Genomic DNA, 12,500 nt, shown 5'->3' on the forward strand with positions numbered 1-12,500 from the left:
TAAATTTGACACGCTATAATAAATGATCTGGGGGGTGTTTTGAGCTGAAATTTCACAGACACACCATAGATTTATGTTACATCTTGTGAAAAGGGGCATAATATGCCAGCTTTAACCCATTTAAACTCAGTAAGTTCTCTCTGTGGGTGCAGAAGACTCACGTGCCGTACCGGGACAGTAAGATGACGCGGATCCTGCAGGATTCTCTGGGTGGGAACTGCAGAACCACGATGTTCATCTGCTGCTCACCTTCAGCCTTCAACGACGCCGAGACCAAATCCACTCTGATGTTCGGACAACGGTAACACACACTCTAAAACAGAGGTGTCAAAAGTATTCACATTCATTACTCAAGTAGAAGTACAGATACTAGGGTTTAAAATGACTTCTGTAGAAGTTGAAGTATCAACTCAAGCTTTTTACTCAAGTAAAAGTGTAAAAGTACTGGATTTTAAAACTACTTAAAGTATAAAAGTAAAAGTAATGCAAGGCAAAAAATGCCATTAAGGACAAAAGCCAAAGGGGGCTATAGTGCACCCCCCCAAAAAAATTCTAAGGCCATAATGACTATAATGTTATATATATTAAAATGTAAATGTTGAAAAACTTGTGAGGCTCTAGGCTCCCTGTTTCAGCCGCATATAAGGATTTCGGGTATTGCCATCTTTGTGGGGATATTTTGACACTATAATGGTTGCGCGCGCGCGCGCACACACACACACACACACACACACACACACACTCACACTCTCTCTCTCTCTCACTCACACACACACACTCTCTCTCTCTCTCTCTCACACACACACACACACTCTCTCTCTCCTCTCTCTCTCTCTCACACACACGCGCGCACGCACACACACACACACACACACACTAACGATTATGTTTGCCACTTATCCCGCGATTGTCATACAGTAGGCAATATTGTAAAAACGGCTATCCCCAAAGCAATATTTGACGCGATTTGCTCCGTATTCTTGAGCACAAAACTGTTGATTCATTTCTACCTCGCTTACCGCATCTACAGTAACCAAATGTAACTACAGTGCGCCGCGCGGACAGCCTCTCACAAGTTAGAAAGAAAACACAAAGCCAATCAGTTTAGCGATGTGTGTTCAGGAGGCGGGACTCAGATCTATTGTATAATTGGCCATTTTTTGAACGACGACAAGCGGGAATGAAAACAAGCAGAAATGAAATAGGAGTAACGAGGCTATTTTTAAAATGTAAGGAGTAGAAAGTACAGATAATTGCGTGAAAATGTAAGGAGTAGAAGTAAAAAGTCGGCTGAAAAATAATTACTCAAGTAAAGTATAGATACCCAAAATTTCTACTTAAGTAATGTAACGAAGTATTTGTACTTCGTTACTTGACACCTCTGCTCTAAAAACACTGGGTTAAAATACTACAATCTGGGTTGTTTTCAACCCAAGGGTTGGGTTAATATAGGACAGAACACATGTTGGGTTAATTTTATCCAGCAATTGGGTTGTTTATTTAACCCAGCATAATGGGTTGATTCATTTTTACTATAGTTCTAGCTTTTTTATTTTTACTTCATACATGAATTAATGTTTTCGGTTTAACTTAAAGGGGTGTTTGATTATGATTAGACTTTTCTAACTGTAGTTAGTGTGTAATGTTGTGTTTTCTAACTGTAGTTAGTGTGTAATGTTGTGTTTTCTAACTGTAGTTAGTGTGTAATGTTGCTGTTTGATCATAAACAACATCTGCAAAGTTACAACACTCAAAGTTCAGAGCAAAGGGAGATATTTGCTTTTAAAGAAATAGTTTTTTAAGGACTACAACAAACGACTGGTAGGAACTACACGACATTCCTCCCGGGTTAGTGACATCACCAACCCTAAAATTTACATAAACCCCGCCCCCAGAACACGATTTATAGATTATCATGACAAAATATGCTAATCAATGACTAGAAGATAACTACACATAAACTATAAAAATTAATCAACTAACCATTCAGAATTGTCCTGTTCTTCTACATGTTGTCACTTCTTCTCGAGTCTCTCCATCATTGTCTGACTCCGGTTTGAACATAAAAGGCTAAAAGTTTTTGCAATTTTCAGTGCATGTGTGTGTGTGTGCAAGCTGTTGTAGCTCCGCCCCCTGTGCCGGGAGCAGCAACTCATTTGCATTTAAAGGGACAGACAAAACGAGGAGTTTTTCCTCACCCTAAAAAAGTGACAACTTTAACATGCGATATAACAATATCTGTGGGGTATTTTGAGCTAAAACTTCACACACACACTCTGGGGACATCAGAGACTTATTATACATCTTGTAAAAAGGGCAGTATACCCCCCCTTTAAACTCGTGTAGGTGACTCGAATCAATGGGTCGATGCCCCTGTATGTTGCTTTGGATCAAATTAAACAATATACAGAACAATAATGAATTTGTAGATACAAAAAATATACACAAACCTGTATTTTAACGAAGACACGCACCAATTTGATGGAGCTGCACTGCTCTCTCCTCAAGAGGTCGCAAAAAGCCCGCGATAAATAACTCAACCCCTGGGTTGTTATATCTGACCCAGGATTAGGGTAACACAAAAACTACCTAAACATTTGGTTGTTACTTCTGACCCAGGATCTGGGTCCACACAAAAACTATCCAAACACTGTAAAAATAACCCAAAAAATTTACCCAAAAGGCTCAACCCAGGATTGGGTAGAAAAAAATAACCCAAAAAATTGACCCAAGAGGTTCAACCCAGGATTGGGTGGAAAAAATAACCCCAAAAATTGACCCAAGAGGTTCAACCCATGATTGGCTAGAAAAAAATAACCCAAAAAATTTACCCAAAAGGCTCAACCCAGGATTGGGTGGAAAAAATAACCCAAAAAATTGACCCAAAAGGCTCAACCCAAGAATTGGGTAGAAAACTAACCCAAGATTTTTTAGAGTGACACTCCATCTCTCTCAGCGCAAAGACCATCAGGAACACGGCGTCGGTGAACCTGGAGCTGACAGCAGAACAGTGGAAGAGGAAATATGAGAAAGAGAAGGAGAAGAACAAGAACCTGAAGGAGAACATCCAGAGGCTGGAGGCGGAGCTTAACCGCGGGCGTGACGGTGAGAACACACACACACACACACACACACACACACACACACACACACACACACACACACACACACACACACACACACACACACACACACACACACACACACACACACACACTGATTTGGACTGGTAGTGGTAACATGGTGTAGATTCATCAGACATATTCATCATAGTAATGCATGGGGTTTGTTAAAATCATAGTTTTAAATAAGTAAAAATATATTTATTTGATAATATTGATATATTTACAATACTGGCGTGACTATATTACCCTTTAAAAAGTTGTCAATTTTTATTATTGTACATTTTGTAACAAAAATAAATGCAGACATGCACCATGGTAAAATCAGTTTTAAATAAATAAATTAAAACGCTTTTATTTAAATATTTGTTTGATCATATTGATATATTTTAATAAAATTAAATCAATTAATTGTACATTTAATGTGGTAGAATCAGTTTTAAATATTTAAAATATATATATATTAAAATGTTTTTATTTAATGTTTGATCATATTGATTTATTTTAAAATGTAATATAAATAATTAAATAATAAATTAATAATTTATTTTAATTGAATTCAACTAAATAAATACATTTTAATAGATAAAACAAAGATTATTGAAGCATGTTTTACATGCAAATATCATTTCAGGGTTGTTGTTTTTTCAGTTTAATTTTTGTTACTTGCTGTTTCTTTGTTATTATTTACTAGCAATTTGTGAGTAAATATCAATATTAGTTTTAAAATAAATCACTTTTTTTTATGATTTTAAATAAGACACAGCGATTTTATTTTTTCTTTGGACATTTACCGTGGCAGTACCATGGTACCTTGGAGTATCATGTAAATAATCATGTAAATAATCATGTAAATAATCATTAAATGAATAAATGTTAAACCGTTTATTGGTATATGTACCATGGTACCACCCCAGTAATGAAAAAAGTAAAAAAAGTTCTCAAATGTACCAGTGTACTAACACATTAGAAGTAAGCAGTGTAAGAGTTACTTCAGTAAAACTGCAGTGAAATGAAGACAAAATGTATTATAATTGTAGTGTATACTGGTTGTGCTTCAGGGGAGTGTGTGTCAGCGCTGGATCTCATGGCGGAGGAGTCTGATGTCAGTGAAGACAACCAGAGCATCAGTGTGTGTGTGTTAATCCCAGAGGAACACAAGCTCAAATATGAGGAAGAGATACGCAACCTCTACAAACAACTGGACGACAAGGTGCAGAACACACTAACTCAGACACACAAACTCACAGACACACAAACTCACTGGCACAAAAACATATAAACTCTCAGACACAAACTCACAAACAAACAAACACTCACAGACACACAAACTCACAAACACAGACACACACTCACAGGTCAGGCACACAAACCAACTCACAAACAAACACTCACAGGCACAAAAACTCACAAACAAACAAACAAACACTCACAGGCACACAAACTCACAAACAAACAAACAAACACTCACAGGCACAAAAACACACAAACTCACAGACACAAACTCACAAACAAACACTCACAAGCATACAAACAAACTCACAAACAAACACTCACAAGCATACAAACAAACTCACAAACAAACACTCACATGCACACAAACAAACAAACACTCACAGACACACAAACAAACACTCACAGACACACAAACTCAGAGAAATAAACATACACAAAGACACACAAACACAAACTCATACACAAATTCACAAACTTAAACTCACATACTCAGACACACAAACTCACAGACACACAAACTCGCAAACACACAAACAAACACTCACAGGCACACAAACAAACACACAAAGAAACTCACAAACACACAAACTCATAGACACAAACTCACAGACACAAACAAACACTCACAGGCACACAAACAAACACACAAACAAACTCACAGACACACAAACTCATAGACACAAACTCACAAACAAACACTCACAGGCACACAAACAAACACACAAACAAACTCACAGACACACAAACTCATAGACACAAACTCACAAACAAACACTCAGGTACACAAACAAACACAATGAAACTCACAAACACACAAACTCATAGACACAAACTCACAGACACACAAACACACAAACAATAAACACAAACTCACAAAGACACAAACACACAAACAATAAACACACAAACTCAAAGACACAAAGACACAAACAATAAACACACAAACTCTCACAGACACACAAACTCACACAGCCTGTAGTCATGGTAAATTGTCTCTGATTGCTTCCTCTCTCTGACAGGACGATGAGATTAATGTTCAGTGTCAGCTGGTGGAGAAACTGAAGGAGCAAATGCTGGATCAAGAAGAGGTTAAAAACTTTTGCTGATTTACAAATTGTTATTCCTGTCACATCGTTATACGGCAGAAATAGAGCAGTATCCAGCCACAGTTTGCACTGGAATACCAGCATACTGTGTACTGTACATAATATACTGCATACTGTGTACTGTACATAATATACTGCATACTGTACATAATATACTGCATACTGTACATAATATACTGCATACTGTACATAATATACTGCATACTGTACATAATATACTGCATACTGTGTACTGTACATAATATACTGCATACTGTGTACTGTACATAATATACTGCATACTGTACATAATATACTGCATACTGTGTACTGTACATAATATACTGCATACTGTGTACTGTACATAATATACTGCATACTGTACATAATATACTGCATACTGTGTACTGTACATAATATACTGCATACTGTGTACTGTACATAATATACTGCATACTGTACATAATATACTGCATACTGTACATAATATACTGCATACTGTACATAATATACTGCATACTGTACATAATATACTGCATACTGTGTACTGTACATAATATACTGCATACTGTGTACTGTACATAATATACGGCATACTGTACATAATATACGGTATACTGTGTACTGTACATAATATACTGCATACTGTGTACTGTACATAATATACTGCATACTGTGTACTGTACATAATATACGGCATACTGTACATAATATACGGTATACTGTGTACTGTACATAATATACTGCATACTGTGTACTGTACATAATATACTGCATACTGTGTACTGTACATAATATACTGCATACTGTGTACTGTACATAATATACGGCATACTGTACATAATATACGGTATACTGTGTACTGTACATAATATACTGCATACTGTGTACTGTACATAATATACTGCATACTGTGTACTGTACATAATATACTGCATACTGTACATAATATACGGCATACTGTACATAATATACGGTATACTGTGTACTGTACATAATATACTGCATACTGTGTACTGTACATAATATACGGCATACTGTACATAATATACGGTATACTGTGTACTGTACATAATATACTGCATACTGTGTACTGTACATAATATACGGCATACTGTACTGTACATAATATACGGCATACTGTGTACTGTACATAATATACTGCATACTGTGTACTGTACATAATATACGGCATACTGTGTACTGTACATAATATACTGCATACTGTGTACTGTACATAATATACGGCATACTGTACATAATATACGGTATACTGTGTACTGTACATTATATACTGCATACTGTGTACTGTACATAATATACTGCATACTGTGTACTGTACATAATATACTGCATACTGTGTACTGTACATAATATACTGCATACTGTGTACTGTACATAATATACTGCATACTGTGTACTGTACATAATATACGGCATACTGTACATAATATACGGCATACTGTGTACTGTACATAATATACTGCATACTTTGTACTGTACATAATATACTGTGTACTGTACATAATATACGGCATACTGTGTACTGTACATAATATACTGCATACTGTACATAATATACTGCATACTGTGTACTGTACATAATATACTGCATACTGTGTACTGTACATAATATACTGTGTACTGTACATAATATACGGCATACTGTGTACTGTACATAATATACTGCATACTGTGTACTGTACATTATATACTGCATACTGTGTACTGTACATTATATACTGCATACTGTGTACTGTACATAATATACGGTATACTGTGTACTGTACATTATATACTGCATACTGTGTACTGTACATAATATACTGCATACTGTGTACTGTACATTATATACTGCATACTGTGTACTGTACATTATATACTGCATACTGTGTACTGTACATAATATACGGTATACTGTGTACTGTACATTATATACTGCATACTGTGTACTGTACATAATATACTGCATACTGTGTACTGTACATAATATACTGCATACTGTGTACTGTACATAATATACTGCATACTGTGTACTGTACATAATATACTGCATACTGTGTACTGTACATAATATACGGCATACTGTACTGTACATAATATACTGCATACTGTACATAATATACGGCATACTGTGTACTGTACATAATATACTGCATACTTTGTACTGTACATAATATACTGTGTACTGTACATAATATACGGCATACTGTGTACTGTACATAATATACTGCATACTGTACATAATATACTGCATACTGTGTACTGTACATAATATACTGCATACTGTGTACTGTACATAATATACTGTGTACTGTACATAATATACGGCATACTGTGTACTGTACATAATATACTGCATACTGTGTACTGTACATTATATACTGCATACTGTGTACTGTACATTATATACTGCATACTGTGTACTGTACATAATATACTGCATACTGTGTACTGTACATAATATACTGTGTACTGTACATAATATACTGTGTACTGTACATAATATACGGCATACTGTGTACTGTACATAATATACTGCATACTGTGTACTGTACATTATATACTGCATACTGTGTACTGTACATTATATACTGCATACTGTGTACTGTACATAATATACTGCATACTGTGTACTGTACATAATATACGGCATACTGTACTGTACATAATATACGGCATACTGTGTACTGTACATAATATACTGCATACTGTGTACTGTACATAATATACGGCATACTGTGTACTGTACATAATATACTGCATACTGTGTACTGTACATAATATACGGCATACTGTACATAATATACGGTATACTGTGTACTGTACATTATATACTGCATACTGTGTACTGTACATAATATACTGCATACTGTGTACTGTACATAATATACGGCATACTGTGTACTGTACATAATATACTGCATACTGTACATAATATACTGCATACTGTGTACTGTACATAATATACTGCATACTGTGTACTGTACATAATATACTGTGTACTGTACATAATATACGGCATACTGTGTACTGTACATAATATACTGCATACTGTGTACTGTACATAATATACTGTGTACTGTACCTAATATACTGCATACTGTGTACTGTACATTATATACTGCATACTGTACATAATATACTGTGTACTGTACATAATATACTGCATACTGTACATAATATACTGCATACTGTGTACTGTACATAATATACTGAATACTGTGGTTACACTTTATTACGATGGTCCACTTTAGACATTCTACTAACTAGAAGTAACTTTGCAACTGCATGTCAACTAGCAGAGGATTAGTAGACTGCTTAACATCTGCTGAAACTTTATTATGATGCTCCCCAAAAGACATTATAATGAGTGACTATTGCTGCGTCCCAATCCGCCTACTTATTCTATGACCTGTTTTTGTGAAGGAAAATACTAATAATAAGTAAAATACATACTTTTGAGTCTGTAGCAGAATAGTTGGCAAGCTTTGGGATTACTAACTAATTCTAACTTTGACTACTATTTCGTATGTGATGTTATGTTCAGAGAACATTCAAAAGTAACGATCAGAGAACATTCAAAAGTAACGTTCAGAGAACATTCAAAAGTAACGATCAGAGAACATTCAAAAGTAACGATCACAGAATATTCAAAAGTAACGATCAGAGAACATTCTAAAGTAACAATCAGAGAACATTCAAAAGTAACGTTCAGAGAACATTCAAAAGTAACGTTCAGAGAACATTCAAAGTTAACGATCAGAGAACATTCAAAAGTAACGATCAGAGAACATTCAAAAGTAACGATCAGAGAACATTCAAAAGTAACGATCAGAGAACATTCAAAAGTAACGATCAGAGAACATTCAAAAGTAACAATCAGAGAACATTCAAAAGTAACGTTCAGAGAACATTCAAAAGTAACGTTCAGAGAACATTCAAAAGTAACGATCAGAGAACATTCAAAAGTAACGATCAGAGAACATTCTAAAGTAACGATCAGAGAACATTCAAAAGTAACGTTCAGAGAACATTCTAAAGTAACAATCAGAGAACATTCAAAAGTAACGATCAGAGAACATTCAAAAGTAACGATCAGAGAACATTCAAAAGTAACGATCAGAGAACATTCTAAAGTAACGTTCAGAGAACATTCTAAAGTAACGTTCAGAGAACATTCAAAAGTAACGATCAGAGAACATTCAAAAGTAACGATCAGAGAACATTCAAAAGTAACAATCAGAGAACATTCAAAAGTAACGATCAGAGAACATTCAAAAGTAACGATCAGAGAACATTCAAAAGTAACGATCAGAGAACATTCAAAAGTAACAATCAGAGAACATTCAAAAGTAACGATCAGAGAACATTCAAAAGTAACAATCAGAGAACATTCAAAAGTAACAATCAGAGAACATTCAAAAGTAACGATCAGAGAACATTCAAAAGTAACGATCAGAGAACATTCTAAAGTAACGATCAGAGAACATTCTAAAGTAACGATCAGAGAACATTCTAAAGTAACAATCAGAGAACATTCTAAAGTAACGATCAGAGAACATTCAAAAGTAACGCTCAGAGAACATTCAAAAGTAACGCTCAGAGAACATTCTAAAGTAACGATCAGAGAACATTCTAAAGTAACGTTCAGAGAACATTCTAAAGTAACGTTCAGAGAACATTCTAAAGTAACAATCAGAGAACATTCAAAAGTAACGATCAGAGAACATTCAAAAGTAACAATCAGAGAACATTCTAAAGTAACGTTCAGAGAACATTCAAAAGTAACGATCAGAGAACATTCAAAAGTAACGATCAGAGAACATTCAAAAGTAACGATCAGAGAACATTCTAAAGTAACGATCAGAGAACATTCAAAAGTAACAATCAGAGAACATTCTAAAGTAACAATCAGAGAACATTCTAAAGTAACGATCAGAGAACATTCAAAAGTAACGCTCAGAGAACATTCTAAAGTAACGATCAGAGAACATTCTAAAGTAACGTTCAGAGAACATTCTAAAGTAACGTTCAGAGAACATTCTAAAGTAACAATCAGAGAACATTCAAAAGTAACGATCAGAGAACATTCAAAAGTAACAATCAGAGAACATTCTAAAGTAACGTTCAGAGAACATTCAAAAGTAACGATCAGAGAACATTCAAAAGTAACGATCAGAGAACATTCAAAAGTAACGTTCAGAGAACATTCAAAAGTAACGTTCAGAGAACATTCAAAGTTAACGATCACAGAACATTCAAAAGTAACAATCAGAGAACATTCAAAAGTAACGATCAGAGAACATTCAAAAGTAACGTTCAGAGAACATTCAAAAGTAACAATCAGAGAACATTAGCAAAACATTTTTTGTTAGCAGAGCAGAACGAACGTTCTATTAATGTTACTGGAATAACCTTGCCAGAACGTTATCCAAAGCTCTGAGAACGTTCCCTGTTAGCTGAGCTGGGATATTCCCAAAATGGCCACTGCATAAAGATGTAAATCATAAAGATAAAACAGCATAGAGGATGATTTCAGTCTTGTGTAAAATAGGTCAGCAGAAAAAACACTCTGTTCTGTGTGTGTGTGTGTGTGTGTGTGTGTGTGTGTATGTATGTGTGTGTGTGTGTGTGTGTGTGTGTGTGTGTGTGTGTGTGTGTGTAGCTGCTGGCCTCGTCGCACGGGGACCGTGAGCGTGTGCAGTGTGAGTTGTCTCGACTGCAGGCTGAGAGTGAGAGTGCGAAGGCCGAGGTGAAGGAGGTTCTGCAGGCGCTGGAGGAACTCGCTCTGAACTACGACATGAAGAGTCAGGAGAGCGACGACACAAGCGTTCAGAACCGACGACTCACAGAGGAGCTGTCGCACAAAACCGTACGACAAACAATACACACTAACCTGGCCCCTGAACCTACCCATCACACACACACACAGACACACACACACACTAACCCGACCCCTAAACCTACCCATCACACACACACTCTAACCCGACCCCTAAACCTACCCATCACACACACACTCACTCACACACACACACACACACACACACACACACACACACACTAACCCGACCCCTAAACCTACCCATCACACACACACACACACACACACTAACCCGACCCCTAAACCTACCCATCACACACACACACACACACACACACACACACACACACACACACACACACACACACACTAACCCGACCCTAAACCTACCCATCACACACACACACACTCACTCACACACACACTCACTCACTCACACACACACACACACACACACTCTAACCCGACCCCTAAACCTACCCATCACACACACACACACACACACACACACACTAACCCGACCCCATATACACACACACGCACACATATACATACACACACACACACACACTAACCCAACCCCTAAACCTACCCATCACACACACACACACACACACCCGACCCTAAACCTACCCATCACACACACACTCACTCACACACACACTCACTCACACACACACACACACACTCTAACCCGACCCCTAAACCTACCCATCACACACACACACACACACACCCGACCCTAAACCTACCCATCACACACACACTCACTCACACACACACACACACACTCTAACCCGACCCCTAAACCTACCCATCACACACACACACACCCGACCCTAAACCTACCCATCACACACACACTCACTCACACACACACACACACACTCTAACCCGACCCCTAAACCTACCCATCACACACACACACACTAACCCGACCCCATATACACACACACACACACACACACACACACCCGACCCTAAACCTACCCATCACACAAACACACACACACACTAACCCGACGCCTAAACCTACCCATCACACACACACACACTAACCCGACCCCATATACACACACACACACACACACACACACACACACACCCGACCCTAAACCTACCCATCACACACACACTCACTCACACACACACTAACCCAACCCCTAAACCTACCCATCACACACACACACACACACACCCGACCCTAAACCTACCCATCACACACACACT

The 12,500-nt window shown here is 37.0% G+C and overlaps 1 protein-coding gene across 1 annotated transcript in view; it reads left to right on the plus strand.

Annotated features, from left to right (window-relative positions):
* Positions 1–12,500, plus strand: part of kif5ab (kinesin family member 5A, b) — a 73,635-nt gene that overhangs the window by 41,348 nt on the left and 19,787 nt on the right. Inside the window, exons 9-13 of the mRNA XM_079627756.1 lie at positions 153–301; positions 2,957–3,105; positions 4,184–4,335; positions 5,378–5,446; positions 11,112–11,318. Coding sequence (XP_079483882.1) covers positions 153–301; positions 2,957–3,105; positions 4,184–4,335; positions 5,378–5,446; positions 11,112–11,318 — 726 coding nt within the window. The remainder of the gene's footprint in view (positions 1–152; positions 302–2,956; positions 3,106–4,183; positions 4,336–5,377; positions 5,447–11,111; positions 11,319–12,500) is intronic.

Source organism: Phoxinus phoxinus (genome assembly GCF_949152265.1).
Source record: "Phoxinus phoxinus genome assembly, chromosome: 11".
NCBI lineage: Eukaryota > Metazoa > Chordata > Actinopteri > Cypriniformes > Leuciscidae > Phoxinus > Phoxinus phoxinus.